This window comes from Macaca mulatta, chromosome 12, assembly GCF_049350105.2.
Source record: "Macaca mulatta isolate MMU2019108-1 chromosome 12, T2T-MMU8v2.0, whole genome shotgun sequence".
Lineage (NCBI taxonomy): Eukaryota > Metazoa > Chordata > Mammalia > Primates > Cercopithecidae > Macaca > Macaca mulatta.
This window is the reverse complement of record NC_133417.1, coordinates 92,435,543-92,457,325: the sequence shown is the minus strand read 5'-3', so window position 1 is coordinate 92,457,325 and position 21,783 is coordinate 92,435,543. Positions and strand designations below refer to the sequence as shown.

Genomic DNA, 21,783 nt, shown 5'->3' with positions numbered 1-21,783 from the left:
AGTGATAGACTGGATTAAGAAAATGTGGCACATATACACCATGGAATACTATGCAGCCATAAAAAGGGATGAGTTCATGTACTTTGTATGGACATGGGTGAAGTTGGAAGCCATCGTTCTCAGCAAACTATCACAAGGACAAAAAAACAAACACCACATGCTCTCACTCATAGGTGGGAATTGAACAATAAGAACACTTTGACACAGGTTGGGGAACAACACACACCGGAGCCTGTCATGGGGTGGGGGGAGTGGGGAGGGATAGCACTAGGAGATATACCTAATGTAAATGATGAGTTAATGGGTGCAGCACACCAATATGGCACATATATACATATGCAACAAACCAGCACGTTGTGCACACGTACCCTAGAACTTAAAGTATAATAAAATAAATAAATAAATAAACAAACAAACAAGATAGAAAAAGAAAAAAAAGGAAAAACAAAATTATATTCTCTGAGGAAAAATTCAAGCTAGCTGCAGAAATTTGCATAAGTAACAAGGACCTGAATGTTAATCACCAGGACAATGGGGAAAATGTCTCTAGGGCATGTGAGACCTTTGTGCCAGCTCTTCCCATCACAGGCCTGGAGGCTTATGAGGAAAAAGTGGTTTCCTGGACTGGGGCCCAGGGTCCCTGTGCTGTGTGCAGTCTAGCGACTTGGTGCCCTGTGTCCCAGCCACTCCAGCTGTGATTGAAAGGGGCCAATGTAGAGTTAGGGCCAGAGCTTCAGAGGGTGCAGGCCTCAAGCTTTGGCGACTTCCACATGGTATTGAGCCTGAGAGTGTGCAGAAGTCAATAATTGAGGTTTGGGAACCTACATCTAGATTTCAGAAGATGTATGGAAATGCCTGGATACCCAGATAGAAGTTTGTTGCTTAGGTGGGGCTCTCATGGAGAGCCTCTGCTAGAGCAGTGCAGAAGAGAAATGTGGAGTCAGACCCCTTACACAGATTCCCTACTGGGGCACTGCCTAGTGGAGCTGTGAGAAGAAAGTGACTGTCCTCCAGGCCACAGAATGGTAGATCCATTGACAGCTTACACGATGCGCCTGCACATTTCAAAACTGATCATGCCTTCCCAATAGTCCCCCAAATTCTTAACTCATTTCAGCATTAACTCAGAAGTCCACAGTCCAATGTCTCATCTGATACAAGGCAAGTGCCTTCTGCCTATGAGCTTGTAAAATCAAAAGCAAGTTAGTTATTTCCTAGATACAATGGGGGCACAGGCATTGGGTAAACACAGCTGTTCCAAATGGGACAAACTGGCCAAAACAAAGAGTCTACAGGCCCCATGCAAGTCCAAAATCCAGCGGGCAGTCCAATCTTAAAGCTCCAAAATGACCTCCTTTGACTCCAAATCTCCCATCAGGGTCACGCTGATGCAAGAGGTGGGCTTCCATGGTCTTGGGCAGCTCTGCCTCTGTGGCTTTGCAGGGTACAGCCTCCCTCCTGGCTGTAACATTTATTTACAGCCAACTGTTCTTTGACAAAGTCAACAAAAACACACAGTGATGAATGGGCACTCTATTCAATAAATGGTGTTGGGAAATTGGATGGCCGTATGCAGAAGAATAAAACTGGAACAATGTCTCTTGCCTTATGCAAAAATTAACTCAAAATGGATTGATGACTTAAATGAAAGACCTGAAACTGTAATAATTCTAGAGGAAAATATGGGAAAAACTCTCCTACGTATTGACCTAGGCAAAGAATTTATGACTGAATCCTCATAAGCAAATGCAAGAGAAACCAAAATTGACAAATGAGAGTTAAACTTGACCACAGGTAACTTAAATTAAAAATATTCTGCACAGACAAAGAAATATCAGAGTGAACAGATAGCCTAAGGAATGAGAAAAATATTTGCAAACTGTGTATTGAACAAAAGACTAATATCTGAAATCTACAAGTAACTCAAACAATTCAACAAGAAAATAACAAACCATTTAAAAAATAGACAAAGAACACAAAAAGATATTTTTCAACAGAAGCATATACACAGCCAACAAACATACGAATAAAGGCTGAAAATCACTAATCATCAGACAAATGCAAATTAAAACCACAATGAGATACCATATTACACCAGTCAAAATGGCTATTAGTAAAAGGCAAAAAATAACAGATGTTGAAGATTAGGAGAAAAGGGAATGCTTATACATTGTTGCTGGAAATGTAAATTAGTATAACCTCTATGGAAAACAGTATAGAGATTTCCTAAAGACCCAAAAAATAGAACTACCATTTGTTCCAGCAATCCCACTACTGGATATCTACCCCAAAACAAATAAATCATTATATCAAAAAGATAACTGTACTTGTATGTTTAGCACAGCACTATTTACAATAGCAAAGATATAAAATCAACATAAGTGTCTATTAGCAGATGATTGGGTATAGAAAATGTGATATTTATATATATACATATACCCCATGGAATACTACTCAGCCCTTAAAAATAAAATCACGTCTTTTATAGCAGCATGGATGGAATTGGAGGCTATTACCTTAAGTGAAATAACTAGAAACAGAAATTCAAATACCACGTGTTCTAATTTATAAGTGGGGAGTAAATAGTGTGTACATGTGGGCATAGTAGAATAATAGGCAAATAGACAATGGACACTCAGAAAAACAGGAGGAAGAAAGTGGACTAGGGAATGAGAAACTATCTAATGGGTACAATGGATACTATTTGGGTTACGGTTACACTAAAATCCACGTCACCACTATGCAATATAACCACGTAACAAAATTGTACTTCTATCCCCTAAATCTATGAAAATAAAAAAGAAATAAATTTTTAAAAAGAAAAAATAAAGAACCGAAAGAGAAAAAAAAAGTGCTAATCAGTAATCTACTTCTTAAAATAAGTGCTTTTCAAATCAACATGATCTGGGGAAATTTATTCCTGGTAGAGTGGCAGTACAATTAGTATTAAAGGATTTAGAATTAAAGCACACAGGAAGGAAGGAGAAAAATATGAGATTATTGTTGTAAAGCTCTGCGGTTTCTACAGGTGACAATGGCATATATTACTTGACACTAGACTATAATGGATTAGTACATTCTAATCTTTAAGACAACCATTAAAAACATGAAACAAGCAGAAATAACAAATAGGTCCATAATGAAGATGAAATTATTATTAAAATACCCAATTACAGGAATTCTAAAGAAGACATGAACAGAGGGAAACAGAAACAAAGAAGAAATGAGAAACAGAAATCAAATAGTGATATTTGTATTCAACTCTAACGATAATTAGATTAAATTAAAATTTAATGGTCCAATCACTCCAGCTAAAAGGTAGATATTATCACACTGTATGCAAAAATACATCAAGAACTAACTAACTGCATGTTGTCTATAGGAAAGGCCCTTTAAAAATAAGGACAGAGTGATTAAAAGTGAAAGGATGGAAAAAGATATAATATGTAAGCCCTAATCATAAGAATGATTAGTAAAAATAGACTACAGAATAAGATATACTACCAGGTAGAAAGAAAGGTATTTATAATAGGGTCCATTAATAAAAAAGACACAACAATCCTTAATGTCTATGCACATGGTCCTAAGTATAAAACTTCAAAATTTTTAAAGAAAAAATTGACAGAAGTGAGAGTGTACAATTCCTCAGTTCAGTTTACATACTCCAAGACACCTTTTTTTCAGTAATTGACGCAAAAAGTAAACAACAATCACTAAGGATATAAAAGATTTGAACAACACTCTCTACCAACTTCACATAAGTGGTATTTGTCTAACACTCTCCTTGCACATCCAGATGAACATATCATTATTTACATCTGGCACACTTTTGAATGGATTTAGAAGCAAAAATCAGTAAGTCAGTTTGAGGTATAAATATCATATGCCAATGTGTGTCAACCAAATGCAAATTTTGGGATGTTTTTGTTGTCAATCTTACGTCTTAATATTCATAATGAAATATTAAAACAAATTCATATAAGTTGAAATTCAAAAGAGTACTAGAATGGAAATTAGTTTAACATTCTCTCATTGCTCCTTAAAAAGCATTGTTAAATGGTTTGTCCTGCCTAAATCTAAGAAAACTTGATAATTTGCTATAAATCTTTTCTAACTATTAATTGCTTTCATACTGTTATTGCCATACAAATTATCGTGTCCAAGGTTATTATTATTAGATTCCTCAAAGATAATTATCGGTAATATAAATACACTTAAAATTCTAGTGTGCTAAACCACATTGAGTTAGTTGGCATGTATATTACCTGAATTAATCCTATTTAGAATGTAACAGCAAACAAAATAGACGTTCTTTCAAAAATTGTATTAATCAAGCATTTATATATTCCCACCCTATGACTATTGTCAATAGGTAAATCAGGAACGAAAATTGTTTAGTGTTCTAGTCTTGTGTACTCATTATATGTATGCATTTCTTTCTTCTCTTTATCAATTAAATCATAACATATTAGTTTTATATCTAAATATTTTAATGTCAGATTATATGACAGTCTACAATCTAGTTGAAAACATTAATAGAAAGTTGGTTAGTTGCAGTGAAAGCAAAGTAAAGGAAACAACTTACTTCAACAGATACGGCTATACATATACACACACACACACACCTGTTTTTCTTAAAAAGCTATTGAATAAAACATAGTACAATTCTAAAAGAAGTTTGGGTCCATTAGTTTCCCTTTCACAGACATTTTACTCTCCATAGAAGAATTAACTATTTCAAGAATAAAAGGATGATCCTGTTGCTAAAAGAGGCTTATAACCCAATTCATATCATTTCTCTCATTCTTTCTTCCCTCCTCTCTCTCGCTCCCTTTCTATCTCTCTGGTCATATAACTAATGGTAACCTGCTTTGACCAAAGATTCTCTCTGCAAAACAAATGATTCCACAACAAAATAAATATCGCCCAACTTTCCTAATATCTATGCGAGCAAATTAAAACTTCATAGACTTATTTTTGTCAATTTAAATTTCATTACCTATCATTTAAATTAGAACTTAGAATTCATATTTGGAATATGGTAGGACAAAGACAACTAACATTCTAGTTTTAGAGGGAAATGATTTCGTTAATTCAAATGTTAAGCCAAACAACGTGTCCCAGATGCCTTTTGTTTCATTTCTTCTCTACATTGGTAATAATAATGAAACGTGCGATTGGGTTGAGACAATGAAGCAAGGGAAAGAATAAGGAAAGGAAATAATTCTGGTTAATTTCACTTTTATTCCCAGGTATCTAACAAATTATTTTATATGTAATGTAGGTTGCTTGAATTACTTTCATATTTCACATTTTTTAAATAATTGCTTTTAGTACAGATCTCCTGAATGGTAAACATAGTCACTATGAATTCTCAGCTTTGTAAATGTTAGAAAGTTTTATCACAGTTTCTAAAACATTACTCTATTGAAATGAAGTGGCTTCATGGTTACAATAAATAGAAAAGATTAATTTTTAGAGAAAAGAAAAAGAAATTCAATTTTTATTAAGACATGCTATATAGGAATAATTTTAATCGTAATAAATACATCATTCTTGTTTGTTAAATTCAAATTCATAGTATGACATCATAAATTGTGGCAATTGATATTCATATATTCTTTTGATTACAGATAATGTACACAGGATTATACAGACGGCATTGCAACAAGGTGAATATTTATTTGTCTGTAAATTTGGAACATTTATGTAAGGCATTTGGATATTCAACATTTTTTTTTTTGTTTCCTTGTTTGTTTTTTCTGGTTCTTGATTCAGTATAGATATTCAATTCTTAAGTTTCTCTGAGATTGATTTAAAAAACCCATAAAAGAGATTGATCATAAACACATATGAGAAATTGATCATGTCATTTTTGAAATGATTTATTACGTGTTTCAAGGACATAATCAAAAATTAGGAAAATATATGCATTATATTTGTCAGAGGAGGCTCCAAACACTATATTTACTCTAATTCTAATGTAGTATGATATTTAGTTTTAGTTCAATCATAGTCCAGAGCCACACATGCTATTTTAATATCTTCCAGATAGAGATTTAGATGTTTTGAGTCTTACTTTATTTCTCTGATCTCTAATCACTTGTTAATCTCAGCATTGTGTGGCTTTAGCAAGTTTCACCAAATATTCCCTGGAATGGATGTATGTCTCTTGAGTTGCCAACAGTTATACATGCAAAAGTAAGTGGAGATATTTAAAAATAAATATCTAGCATGTATGTGTATGTTTAATTGTGTAATTTAAATCATATTATTTATTGTTTTTAGCGAAAAATAATTACTTTTCACAAGCATATCAGCACAAGAAAGAATGGTATCAATGGATCAGGGAAACCAAACCTCCTTTTAATAAAGGTCTAGAAACTGATTTGGTTCAATTGTCAGTTATGGCATTTGCACTTCAATGAGAAAATATTGAACAAAGAGATAAAATAGTTTAACTCAGGACATGAAAGACCACAAAATTCAAAGTGCATTTAAATTTTATTTGTTTTGATTTATTTATGTGGGAAAGATTTGAAAATGTCTGTGACACATCGATAATCTTTAGGCCCAAATCACTGACCAGAATTGGAATCAGAATGTATAAAATAAAGATAATAGCAAAGTTTGTACAAGAAACATAAGTAAATGTATGTACTTACAATTTAAAAAAATAGGTTCCTATAAATATTAAAATAATCTTGACAAAAATGTTTAGAACTTTAATTAAATGAAGGCTTTATCTGTAATATCAAATAAAATAGCATATTTATAATAAAGAAGTTTTTGTCTACAAAGGGAAATAAATATTTTTGTGAAAGAAGATACCAAGCTTTAAATATTAGGACCTTTTCCCAAAAACATAAAATTAGAAAAAAATTAAATAAAGGTAATATTTTAATGTAAAATTATGCTATAAAGCGTATATTTATAACTCAGAATTCAATCATTCTTAACTCATATTTTATATGAAAGTTAGAGAATAAAGCTGTGTTCACATGAATGTTAAAAATGCTTACATGCTAACACCTATTCATAACAAAGACTTGATCAATTTTGAGTTAGCTTTATATTATGCTTCCTAACATTGGACCATTATAGATTTGAGATTTAATACAATCCCTTAGAAATAAAGTTTGGTCCAAGACAATTCCCAAGTGTTGAGACTCAAACAAAAGTTGACAGTAATAATGCTGTAGCTTATCCAGTCTGCATTCTGTGTTACTCAATTTCAACTGAGCACCAACTTAGAGCAAGGGTTATGTACGCAAATTCAATAAGAAGGTTAATTTATTTACCTGAAGAAAATGGGAAATTAATTTCTTGATTTACAACTGTAGTTTAAACTGCAGGTCAAAAAAGAATTATTTTACATGTGTCTATTTTCAACTTTGTCTTCAAATAAGTTCATGTTTCCCAATGTGGTTTCATATAAAAAATAGCAACTTTCAGTTGTACAGTTTATTGTTTGTTGTTATTTTGTTTGTTTATTTTTAATTTTTGTGGGTACATATCAGGTGTATATATTTATGTACATGTACAGTTTCTTAATTATACTTATCAGCATAATTTGTTGTACTTTTATGTTTTTATATGTAATATTTTTCCCCAATCCACTTTTGGCAAACAAAGTTTTTGCATCCTCTGTTCAGATTATTTAAAATTTCATTAAAAGTACACATTAAAACTAAAACAAATCATATGATAGTAATTCAATGTATTTTTTACCTTATAAAATGTTATAAAATTTTAAAGAATTGTTTTATTCATTTCCCCCACATATTATTACACTTAACTAAATATCATAAAAACATTCATTTGAAAAAACAAGAGGCAAAACAGAAGAAACAATGTTAACTTTCAAATTAATATATTGAAAAGTTATAGAAAATAGACTTTTAAAACTATATTATAGTAGGAAGTTTTACTTAATAAAATAACTTTTTAATAAGGTGTTGGTTCTTTTATAGATCTGCAACGGTTGCAGAAATCATTAACATCATTAATACATGTTCTTTTTTATAGTAAAATACTTGTGGGTATTGCTTCCCTGACATGGAAGAACAAGTTGCTTTAAGATGAAAAAGGTTACCACAGTTCAATTTTGCCAATATGGTAATATACTTGCAGGAAAAAAATTGAGAAATTGGAATTTTGTTCTAAAAATTCAAGCCAAATATGCCGGTGCACATAATAATTTTGAAAATTAGCTCACTTCTTTTCACAGTGCATGCATGTAGACAGAGCTGGTGATGTAGATCACAGTGGCACAACTTCTATGACAGCTGTGTTTAGCCTGCTTTGGAGCACTATCAAAGAAGAAGTATTAGTCTTTTGCAAAAGCCTCTCCAATCCTTGAACATGTATTTCCTTTCTGCCTCTGCATTATTGAAGTCATTCCAATGACAAGAAGAAGGAAAAAATAAAAATGACACAGCAGTAGAGGATGTGCTACCTAGTACGGATATTAATTCCCGCATAAGAATTCAGGAACTTCTAAGGCTAGCCATGAAAACTTCCGTCCCCTCAAATCTTCTTTTTCAACTTTTAAAAATTTAAACCATTCTTTTTTTTTTTAAATTGTCCTTTATGTTCTAGGGTACATGTGCACAACGTGTAGGTTTGTTAAGCAATGCACTAAACTGCTTTTCCTGAGCAGCCACCCTCAATACCTTGAAATGTTCATAGACCTTTCCTAAATGTTAATACACATAAACATATTAAAAATAATTAAACCACATTTTTGCCATAAAGTTTTGTAATTTCAAAGCAAGAGTGGTAAATGGTAAAATAATATTTTATTCCTTAAATTTGTTAATAAAATGATAGTTAACTCCCTATTAATTTACAATGAGAAATTTAGAATTTGAAATGCCAATCCCAAAATAACGATAGACAATTTTAATAGTGTATAGCTGTGGATAAAGTTGGATTTTTTACTTTTTAATTTTTATGCTTACTCCTTAAATAACTTAGCCAGTTATTTATAAATTTTATTAAAATCAGTAATTTATTTACACAAAAGAATATTGCCTTCTGACATTTTTATAATTTCTAGAAAAGCCAGATTTCTGCTTTTTGGAAGAAGATCCTGGAATATGTCGAGGTTATATTACCAGGTATTTTTATAACAATCAGTCAAAACAGTGTGAACGTTTCAAGTATGGTGGATGCCTGGGCAATATGAACAATTTTGAGACACTGGAAGAATGCAAGAACACCTGTGAAGATGGTTGTAAGTTTATTTCTCATTTCATTTTAGTACATTTATAGGCATTCTTTTAAAACTAAGGCATCTCAGATGATATTCAAGCCTACTCAGATTTTGTTTTAGCCATGCAAATGAAGATATGTATTCATTAAATGTGACATTTGTGACTATAGTTTTTTAAAAAGCATAGAAAATTAAGAAATTATTTTCATAGATCTATTTCTTTTTATGTTGCATTATTTAATTTTTCTTCCTGAGAATACTGCAGTACAATTTTGGCGCAATAGAGTTGTTGAAATCTTTCACATTTATACAAATATAAGAGCAAACCGTTAATGAAAACTACCACCTAAAATCAATTAGTTTTATCTGCCTGTAACATTGATTAAAGGGATGACTTAAACATTAACTGTCATGCTTTTTTGACCAAGAACTACAGTTACTCATGGAAATATTACCTTACAATATATTTAAAGATTCACTGTTTGCTAATTTAACATAGCAATGTGAATTAAATTGCCAGAAGTCTTCTTTATTAACTGTTGTATGCTTCATGAGTCCAAATATGAGATTGTGACAATGTTTATCTATTTTAATTGGCTGTCTTTTTTTCCAGTGAATGGTTTCCAGGTGGATAATTATGGAACCCAGCTCAATGCTGTGAATAACTCCCAGACTCCACAATCAACCAAGGTTCCCAGCTTTTTTGGTAAGAATCTTGTGGATTTTATAGCTTCCAGGAAACTATTATCCCGGTAACAATGAAGTGGATTGTGTATTAGAAGTATGTCTTTAAATATACGTATACCTGTGTTGTTGCTTAATAATGTGTTTGTTGAAATACTGAGATTCAAATTGTTCAAGAGATTTAATCTCATAAAAGCAACAATTTTCCTATCTATTTTAAAATATGCTTTGAAGTAGGCTTTTGATTATGTATCACATGAAAAACTTTCACATGATATTTAGCTCTATGCCAAATTTATTTTGTAAAACAACACTAGGAATTATCAGCCTCGGTGTAAGATGGTAAATCATTTTACTGGCACAGCAGTGCATCAAAGGCAGTTTAAAGTGCTTTTAAAGTCAGTGTAGCGCTAGGCAAGGTCTCTGGTGTTACTCAGAGGACAGATTAGAAATGGACTGAATAACCATGCCTAAATGTTTATGTCACTCTGGAGGGAATTTCCTTTTGAATTCTTCAGGACTCTTTTTTATGTTCTTGTCTGTTAACTTATTTATCAGATTTAAATGAATATACAGAAAATATTTCCACAAAATGCAGAGCTGAGAAAATAGTGAAAATACTGGAAAATATAATCAGGAACCACAAATATCTGGGCAGTTAGAAATAACTTAAAAAGCTAAAAATTACCAGTGTAAAAATATTAGATCTTAGCTAAATTATAAAAATCACATGTTCTTATTCAGATGTTTAAGATTTTGCTTAGAAGTAGTCCATGTGAACATGTCAAATGTAAACTTGGCATGTTTATATATAAACTTAGCCTGAGTGTAAGGAATTCTGTAACTATTAAAATTGCAATCTTAGGATTAAAATAATTTAAAAAAAAAAAAAAAGAAAGAAACATAGTGTTTGGCCCAGGAATTATCTACCTTGACCATTTATCAGAATCAGATTGGCTTTGAGCTACTCCTCTTTATAGCAGACAAACAAACAAGCAACTAAGCAAGCAAGCCAACAGAATGCAAACAAAACTCTTGCCCAGGTGGATTTGAAGCATTAAAATGTTGACTCCGACTTATCTAGAAAGAGTGTGTGAATGTTCAGCTGAGTCCCACAGTGATCTAATCATTTGTGGATCTTGCTTCAGCACTGAATGTCACACCTTGGAAATCACAAGGAGGATTTGAAACATGATTAAAGAGGAAATGGAAAGTGTAAAGAGACGTGAGATCTACAAGGGAGCATAATATGTGCTTTTAATAATTGAAACACTATTATGTGAAAGGAGAAGTTCTCTGCATGCCTTACCCTTTAGTCCTGCCTGTTTCAGACCCTCCCCAGACCCCCATCCCCATTCTCCCTTATCCCCCTCAACCCAGCCTAAGCATGAGGATTAGTGTGTGAGAGCTGAAGTATAAATACCTTTCTATAATATGCTTCTTTCTTATGTGAGATCTTAAAAAAATTGATGACTGTCTCAGGGATTAATAAATTCCCTAAATTGCAGGCATTCGGTAAGTGTTCAATTAGTACTTAAGAGGTCATTAAGGGAATGCAAGCTTTCAGTGGGAGTAGGAAAGTACGATATATTCAAAATGACTTCAGGCCCTTTACATTCAATAGGTAGAGCAGTGAATTGAATGCCAGATGAACTTGAGTCTAATTTTTAAATACTACTTCATTTGTAAAAATTAATACCTTTGTGATTCTGATTTATCTGAAAAATTAAGTACTATCATTTCATTGTTTCTTCATGTCTTTCCAGCTTTATATTTTTCACTCATATTTTGTTTTATTCAGTTAAGTATTATATTTTCAAAAGCACACTAAATCTTACTGCTGTAAAAGAAAATTTAGAATGACAAAATTATTAACAGATTTAAATATACATGTGACACAGTATATCAACAAGTACAAGAAATGTATGAAATCAGTTTGCAACATATTTGAATATTTTTGTTTGAATTATTTTACCAATTCAAGTGGAGATCTGCAGTCATTTATCTTTAAAGTGAGTAGAGTAGGCTACGGAATAGTTTCAACTTAAATTTTTTGAAGCATAAAATTTAAAATTTTGGTAAGCGTACTACCAAATTAGAAAGGGCAAAATGAAAATAAGTGTGAGAAAGTAATATTAATGAGTTTTAAATGCCCTCTGATATGTGTCTTCTTTAGTTTATTATGTAGCTCCACATTGAAAATTGTAACAAATAAATAAATGCTTGTAAAAGCAAATTACTAAGTAAGCAGTAAGAATTGACAACATGAATTTAAAAGAAAACAATATTAACAATAATTTATTCAGAATAATAGACATTTAAGGAATAATATTATCATAACTGCACTTAAAATTAGGGCAAATGTCTCCTTTATTTGTCTAGAAAACTTTTATTTTTTTATTGTGTATATTGGCCTCAAAATCAACATTCCTCCAGCCAATTTGATCAATTTTCCTCTTTTTCTAGGAGCATAATATATTTCTTTCTCCTTCCTTCCTTCCTTCCTTCTTCCTTCCTTCCTTCCTTTCCTCTTTCCTTCTTTCTTTCCTTCCTTCCTTCCCTTTCTTTCTTTCCTTCCTTCTTTTTCTTTCCTTCTTTCCTTCCCTTTCTTTCCTTCTTTCCTTCCTTCCTTCCCTTTCTTTCCTTCTTTCCTTCCTTCCTTCCCTCCCTCCCTCCCTCCCTCCCTCCCTCCTTCCTTCCTTCCTTCCTTCCTTCCTTCCTTCCTTCCTTCCTTCCTTCCTTCCTTCCCTACCTCCCTCCCTCCCTCCCTCCTCCCTTCCCTTCCCTTCCCTTTCCTTTCCTTCCTTCCTTCTTTCCTAACTTAAAACATGAAACAATGTTGCAATAACTAGGAGACATTTGATATTAAGGATGGCATAACATGGATTGTCGATGAAACTATGTTGCCATTCTTCTTAAAACCTACATGATTTCTAATCTGCCCCAGCCAAGATGCAGAAGTGGGAAGGCAGATGTCCCTGTACTCTGTCTAAAACCTAGAGGACCCCTTGTCACTTCTGTCTGAGGGATTTGCTGAGATCTATAGACACCTCTTAATTTCCCCAATCAAATATAATTACATCTGTCACTGCTTACAATTATATTGATACATTCTATTGTCGCTTAAGAAAATGCAATTCTTTGTATACATAAAACTTTGTTTTTCAAGGGTTTTATCAAATGTGTAAGGTTCTCTGTGGTATCAGATTATTTTAAAAAGCTGTAAATCCTTTAAAGTTTCAATTCAATGTACAGGAATAATAATCTGCCCCACAACATAAATGAAACACCATAAATGGAACACCATTCTTTTAAAATTCTTTCCACTAAATAACAATTTTTAAGTAGAGTATTTGAATATTCTAAAATGCAATTATTATTAAGTGAAATATTTATAAGTATAATTTTAATGTTTTTCTTCATGATATTATGGAAACATTTTAGAAGTTTAAACATTATTAGAATGCGACTTTTTAAAAATTGCTATTTATTTTTAATTACTAGAATGTTGTAAACAACTTTCAAGATATGTTTTCCAGTAAGCTTTCTTGATTCAAGATACTTGAATACTTACTAAGCACAATTCAGGTGTAATTTTTCTTTTTATTTCCACATTTCAATATTAACAAGTTATTTAGGTAATCTCAAAGACAGTCTTATGCTTCCTTAAGAGATTTTAAATAATGATTTGTAAGCATATCCCTGAGTGTGAGTGCATTATTTCAGTTTGATAGGCTGTGTTGAGTATATCCATGTAGTTCAAATAAATGTGTTCTCTCCACATGTATAAAAGAAATATTTCTAAAGCAATTTCCCTAAATGTGTGCCATTTTGTGCATAAACTCTAGAATTGAAAACCATCAAAATTGGTTCTTCTTGATTTCCCACATGATTGAAATGATATAGCAAATAAAAAACCTTTCAGCCTGAAGACATGAGTTAAATTCCCAACTCTTCAACTAATAGCTGTGTGACCCTCAGATACTTCTTAAACTGAGTTTCGTCTTTCCAGTGTAAAATGAGGATGGTAATACTATAGTACTAACTTGATAGGTTGTGTTATGAGGTTAAATCAGTCAAAATATATAACTTTCTTAGGACAGTGCCTGATATCTACTCAGTTGGTGTAGGGTTCCTCATTATTATTATCCATGTGATTCAGAGTAGTACGCTTAACTCACCAGGCTTTAGATTCTCATTTGTAAAACAACTCCTTTGTAAGTTCCTATTTGCCGAACAAATTTTTATTTCAGACACTCAAAAAGTCTCTAGTTATTCAGATAAATGCATCAGTAAATATACAGTCTCAAAATCATGACTAATATTTTAAGAAGAATTAATACTAGAACTAAATTAATGCATATATGGAAACTCGAAGAGTTTGAATGTGTTTATTAGAAACAAGATGAGATTATTGTCACAGAGAAGTATCATGGGGCTTCAAGGTCAAAAGATGTTGATTTGTATAATTGTTCTTTATCTTTTCGACATTCCCAAGTTTCCAAAGTTTTTGAGTTTTTCCACTGTTTTTCTGATTATTCCAATTTGAATGATTAGTAATTTTCTTTGTATCACTTCAATTCTTCCAGTCATTCATTAAATTTCATTGCTTTTTATGAAATGTTTATTTCTGTCTCTTCCATTTTCACTCATATTTATTTTGTTCATATCATCAATCCTTCATGGTTAGATTACCTAAACAATCATGTCATCCAATTTGGAACACTAATGATAGTTAAAGAGGGTGTTAAAAAATTAAGGTATATGTCTATTTTAAATATATGTATGCATTGACATAAAATTGGAATTGTCATTTTGGTGACTCTACAAAAAATAGTTTTATATTTAAAAGTATTTTAGTATTTTTAAATTATATATATAATTTACATGTATATTTATATATATTAATATATATTTTTATATATTATTTATATATATTATATAAATTTATATATATTATATATATTTATATATATTAACATATATATTTTTATATATTTATATATATATTTATATATATATATATGAACGTGATATCCTCCCAAAATAAGCATAAACTAATAGGGGCTTAGGCAAACCAGGCTGTATAGACATAAGACAAATAGATAAACAGATATCAGAAAGCTCAGATATAACTCAGATATTGTATATATACATTACACATAGTATAATTATATATCTAACATAAGTAAACTAAAGCATATTAGAGAGAGAGAGAGCAAGAGAGAGAGAGAGAGACAAAAAGGAGCAGTCAGATGTAACAAATTATACATGACCTTTTTGACATCACTGTCCTATTTCTATTCATTGATCATGTGAGTAATTTAGCTTTGTCCACTTGCCTAAAATCTGTCTGCATTGTCCATTAGTCTTCTATCTATTGCAGATATTTTCTGTCCCTTAAGTACAACTTTTTTCCATCCATTCAAATTGGCCTCTTCATTACCATTAAACACAAATTATTCACTTTCATTCTAAAGGATGTTTTATGTGATTTTCCCCATCTAAAATTGACTGACCCTCCTCATCTTCTTAACCAATCTGCCTTTTCACTACCATAAGGAGGCCTTCTTTCTGTCTCTCTCCCCTGGCTTCTTACTATGATTCCTTTAATATCTGTATTATTAGATATTGTGTTTGCTCTACCTCACTGTCTAGATTACAAGATTTTTTGAAGAAAAAGTTAATGTGCTATACAGTTTATAGACTTCTCCCACCCTCAGCATTGATCACAGTGTTAAACATGTAAAGATGACTCACATTTTTTATTTATTAATTTTGTGATCCACAGTTACAAAAGAAGGAACAAATGATGGTTGGAAGAATGCGGCTCATATTTACCAAGTCTTTCTGAACGCCTTCTGCATTCATGCATCCATGTTCTTTCTAGGATTGGATAGTATTTTATGCCTATGTTAATATTTGTGCTTTTGGCATTTCCTTAATATTTATATGTATAAATGATGCCTTCGGTAGCCTACTGCTAATAAAGTTTTAATATTTACATGCATAGTAAACATAGTGTTCTCACAGCACCTCGCTGGTAAATGTCTAACTAGCAAAGAAATATGAATGTTCTCAGGAGTTCATGCTAGTTGTGAGCCTTTTGACTGGACCTAACTATTCATGAAAAAAAAAAAAAGTCATTTTTTTTTTTCTGATTTTTATATATCCCTTTGCTTCCATACATCAACTCTTTGGTTTTTTGTTTTGTTTTTTGTTGTTGTTTTTGAGAGGGAGTTTCACTCTTATTGCCCAGGCTGGAGTGCAATGGCGTGATCTCGGCTCACTGCAACCTCCGCCTCCCAGGTTCAAGGGATTCTCCTGCCTCTGCCTCCCAAGTAGCTCAGATTACAGGCGCTCGCCACCACACTGGGCTAATTTTTTGTATTTTTAGTAGAGACAAGGTTTCACCATTTTAGTCAGGCTGGTCTTGAACTCCTGACCTCAGGTGATTGCCTTGGCCTCCCAAATTGCTGGGATTACAGGCGTGAGCTACTGTGCCTGGCCCCATACATCAACTCTTGAGAGCTAACTGGGAACAACATCAGCTTTATGATATTCTGGGGGGAAAAAAATTCAGGTAGACTTAAAAAGCTAATGCCAACCCAATTCTAGTTGGCCACTAACTGGGAAAGGGAACACCTATATACCTGACCCAGTTCTACATTGCTTCCTGCCAGCCTCCAGGTCCAGGGAAAGTAATTGGATGACATCCTGAAGATCCTTTTGCTACTTGAAACTCTATCCCTCTCCTAAATGTATTCAATGTATGACCTCCAGACATACTTTCCATTTATGTGGAAAAAATAGAAAATAAAATCTATGCATATATAAATACATTTTTAAAAATATTTTTGTTATCACTAGCCTTCTGAAACAGGTGTTATGTTCACAAAGGGCCTAATGGACAGTCAAACACAATCACTGATATAGTCAACTTATAAATCTGCATGGGATTGTTATTATCTCCTTGGCCTCTTGTTGAAGGTGTGATTGCATGTAGAGGAATACTGCAAGCATGAGAACTTTCTGGAGAGAAACTATCCCTCACCAGCTAAAGAGCTCCACATCCAGCTGCATACCACAGGTCACCACAAGCACTGTTTACAGTTCTTAAAAAACGAACAAACAAACAAAAAACCACTTCATCCACAGTCCACTTTCATAGTTCTAAAGAAGTATCTTGCCTTTCATTATGTGTTCTAAGACCAAGAAGCACAGGAACATCCCTCATAATCTAAAGACGCCTGCATAGTAAATCTGGAGCCTCATATTCTGATTTTCTGACAAGCTGGCTTTCCAAAAATAGATAACAAGTTTTGGACAGCACCCAGCAAGTTTTCTACTTCCTGACAGGAATGCTGATGAGAAACAAAAATGTGGCACTTCATCTCTGCCAAAATCACTGCCATCAAAATGCAGTCACCCTAGATGACCACTGTCTACTTTTCTAATCCCTTTCTTCCTGGACCATCTTTAGTCTTAACACAGCTAATTTGTTGCCCCAGTCATAAGAGTCCTCCAGAGAAGTGTTTCTCAAGCTTGAATAATCTATAGATGTCTTTAAAAGGAAAAAATCACAGACTTCCAATTTGTAAGCCAAATTGCTTAAAATAACATTCATTTTGTATGAACCAGTAACATAGTAGGAATAAATTCATTATGATTATTATACAACTATAAACCAAAAATTGTGTACAAATTAATACCATGCAAACTACAAACTAATAAATTAATAATACTAATTTGATAAGACTTATTTTGCTTAAAAAAGAAAAAGCCTTATTGTAATATGAATTTAATAGTAACTGGTATAGGGCAGGTTAGTAATGTGGTAAGAATAGCTCAGACAAACTTGAGCTACTCTATGTCGTGTGTAATTCTCTTCCTTTTTTCTATTTGAGTAATAGAAAATCTTTGCAGAAATGAAGTTAAGAAGTATTAATACAAAATGGTGGCTGGGTGCAGTGGCTCACTCCTGTAATACCAGCACTTTGGGAGGCTGGGGTGGGAAGATAGCTTGAGCCCAGGAGTTCAAGACCAGCCTGAGCGACATGCAGAGATCCTGTCTCTCCAAAAAAATAAAATAATTAGCCCAGTGTGGTGGCCTGTGATTGTAAACCCACCTACTCTGGAGGCTGAGGTGGGAGGATTGCTTGAGCTGGGGAGGTTGAGCCTGCAGTGAGCTGTAATTGTGCCACTGCACTCCAGCCTGGATGACAGCAAGACTCTCTCAAAATAAATAAATAAAATTTGTTGATCAGGAAAATTCCAACTCTGCCTCTTCTAAGGATGTAGTGGAGAGGGGTTTCCAGCTTTTAATTGTATGTAATACCATTACATGGATCTGAGTGACCAGTGCAGATATGATCACATGGATGCAAGACTGTAACTTTGGTGTGGTTGTTTCTAGAATCAGTCCGTGTTGACCATCTCAACTCAATACTTGTTGCCTTCAAATGTTCAAGCTCTCTAAATACTGTTTGAATCAGCATTGTTGCCCCAAGACTTGTGTGGTGACCTATTTTGATTAGAACTCTTTCAAACTTAGAAAACTTCAACTTCATGCTTATAACTGTGGACTATAGTATACTTAACATGTTCTGAACCTGAGCTTCAGAAAAGAGGGAATTTGGACATCAGTTCTAAATGAGAAGTTGTGACAATTTTCTTTTTATCTGATAAAATTATTAAAATATTTTTGCTCAGGTACTACTATTTTCTTAATTTTCTAATTAGTTTTCAGAATGACATATGTTAGTGGTTTAGAGCATTGACGTTGTAGAAAGAAAGATGTGGTTTTTAATTCCAGTTCTGCTATTTTCTGACTCAGTCTGTGGCCTTGAAAAAAGATTACAAAACTTCTCTCAGCTTCAGGTTCCTCATTTATTTTATGTGGCAAGAAATATCTCAAAACTTTTGTAAAACTGTAATGAGACATAAAATTCTTAACCCAGTGTTGAGCACACAATTAGAGTACGAAGTATTAATTTTTGAGGTTGTTTTCAATGATGATGATGATGACCTATTTTCATCTGAGGTTTATAGCCCAAAAAATGAGTGCTATTTGTATGCATTTTATTATTGATCATTTTTAATGCAGCTAAAGTCTGTAAACTTGATCTGATGTATCTTTATTTAACATATTTTATGCTAAGATTATTTGAAATAATATATATAGCACTTGAAAATTCAAATATAGTTATAAATACAAATTTTTTTTGTCTTTGGATCTTATAAGTAATTGAAAGACATATAGACCTATATTTTCAACTTTATCTTATGACCTAAGGTACAGATCTGTGTACTTCCTAATTTCAGTTCATTTCAGCAAACATTGAGTATCTCCTACATGGCAATAACTACCATAGGTACTAGGAATATGAGAATAAGAAGAGTGTAATTTTGTCCTTTATAGGTGTGTTTGTCAAATAGGGAAAAAGATAAATAAATAGATGACTTCAATGCCTGTGTTACATGCTAAGACAGAGACCTGCACAAGGGTTACAGGAGAACAGAGTCACAATAACATTTTACATTCATTAAACAATGTCAACATTAAAATATTCTATGTTTTCAAAACTTGAGCTCTATCTTCATCTTCCACTTCAAATTCATTTGCCTGGATGCTGGCTAATCCATGGACATAGTCTACAATTTCATCTTTATATTCATATATTTTTCTAGGTAAAGCCACAATGAAAAAAAGCCACCAAAAGTTACAAAAAATACAACATTCTAAGTAGAATTTATTCTATAATGTTTCATAACATATTGGAAAAATATTACATCTTCTGAATGCAGAAACACTAGAATTATTTCATCTCTAACTCTCTACCTGCCCAAATTCAATCTGGTGCTTAATTTTAGCTACTCCCATGGTAACTGCTTCGGTTATGGTAATTTTATATTATTCTCTATTGAAAGTTACTGGATTCAAGCTAAATATGCCTGGTTGAGTTTCCTTCATGTATTCAACGAGATCAGAACTTGTCTTTTCCTTCTTCAATAATTTCAGTGGCTCATTATTGTCTGCATTGTAAAATCCAAATATAGTAGTATTCAAGAACCTTCTTAATTTGACCTAAATGTATTTTTCCAGCCCTGTATCCCACTATAGTCTTTTTTGTGTTGTGTTCTCCAGACAGCCTGGAGTTTGCAAAGTACCGCCAAGCAAACTAGAAACCTTCTGACCTTTGTGTTTTTACTTTCCTTCACCCATATGCTTCTCTGTATCCTCTGCTTACTAAAATCCCATTCTTCCTAAAAAACTGATCAACAGACTAAATGCTAATTTTTACTTTTACTAAAATTTTGTAGGGTTTAAAATTTTACGTATATGTCATGAAGAAAGTTTTTCTCATGCATTATTAGACATAATTATCTTAGAAGAAAGTATACTCAATAGCTGTATAATCTAGAATTATACTATGGCTTTCTTTCTTTGTGGCTTTGCTTAGACAAATCCCTGAAGGAACCTGACTTTATGAACTCTGTCCATGGATTAGGCAGTATCTAGGCAAAGAAATCCAACCCAGAGAACATCTACCCAATTTATTTCCGTCCCTTTTAATATGCGGAGGGAGTTTCTGTCTGGGCAAGTTTTCACTCCGTCTATTCTTCATCACCTTTCAATTTCAAGTTCACTGGCAACCCTCCTTCTATTATCCTCAGGTAAGTGGCCCAGTATACACATAGGGGAGAAAAAAAAGGTCCACAGTGCTCGTTTTTCCATTCCCTGCCCCGTTTTTTTTTTTGTTTGTTTCTTTATAGATTATTGGTTTCCACCAATTTAATACCACTTCTCCTGATTAATGAGTAGAGATACATACTCTTTCTTTTTTACAGAGAGAGGGACAGGTTTACCACACATTCCTACTCAGAAACAGATTCCAATCTCTAATCTCTAGCCTTTTATCTATTACCTCAGGACACTGGACTCACTCTAACGTATTTTTTCTGTCATATATCTTGAGCATTATAATTGCAGATAATTTGAATAAAAAAGAAAATAAAAGAAGACACACTGGCCATATCCACATTATGCAGAAACAATCATTGTTGGCATTATAGCATATTTCATTTTACTATTTCCTTGTGTATTTCAACTTATCACAAAGTAAATAAAGTTCAAGACTGGAAGTAGCTGCTGGAGGAGATGTAACAATATAGAATAAGCTCAGCATAAAAGTATCTTTTTGTAAAATTTAACCTAGCAAATGTCTAAGCTCCCTACCTAATAAAGCTATCTCTATAGTAGTCATCCTCCCAACTGATTGCAACTCCTTTTAAATATTTGCCCAATGCATACGTATATAAATTCTATTCTCATTTATATGTGTTTGTATATGTATGTGTATGTATTTGTGTGTTGGCACAAAATATAAATTATTACATTTTCTTGATTCTAACATGCAGGTTTTTGTACATTCTAACAATTCTAATCATGATGAAACTTATAACTGATAGTGTATAATAGTGTAATTATATATATATATTTTTTTCTTTCTGTTTTTTTTTGAGATGGAGTCTTGTTCTGTCACCCAGGCTGAAGTGCAGTGGCGCAATCTTGACTCACTTGCAACATTCGCCTCTGGAGTTCAAGTGACTCTCCTGCCTCAGCCTCCCTAGTAGCTGGGACCACAGCTGTGTGCCACCACGCCCAACTAATTTGTGTATTGTTAGTAGAGACAGGGTTTCACCTAGTCGGCCAGGCTGGTCTCAAACTCTGGACCTCAGGTGATCCACCCACCTCGGCCTCCCAAAGTGCTGGAATTACAGGTGTGAGCCACCGCACCCGGCCGTGTTTTTCTTTCTTCATGAGTAGTACATAAAATAATAGTGCATCTTCAAATTAATGACATTTAGATTTTATGTAA

The 21,783-nt window shown here is 33.0% G+C and overlaps 1 protein-coding gene across 1 annotated transcript in view; it reads left to right on the top strand.

The window, feature by feature from the left end:
* The window catches only part of TFPI (tissue factor pathway inhibitor), a gene marked incomplete at its 5' end in the record, with an annotated part of 48,571 nt that overhangs the window by 20,989 nt on the left and 5,799 nt on the right, over nucleotides 1–21,783 (top strand). The window contains 3 exon segments of the mRNA NM_001195022.1: nucleotides 5,634–5,672; nucleotides 9,062–9,238; nucleotides 9,831–9,923. Coding sequence (NP_001181951.1) covers nucleotides 5,634–5,672; nucleotides 9,062–9,238; nucleotides 9,831–9,923 — 309 coding nt within the window.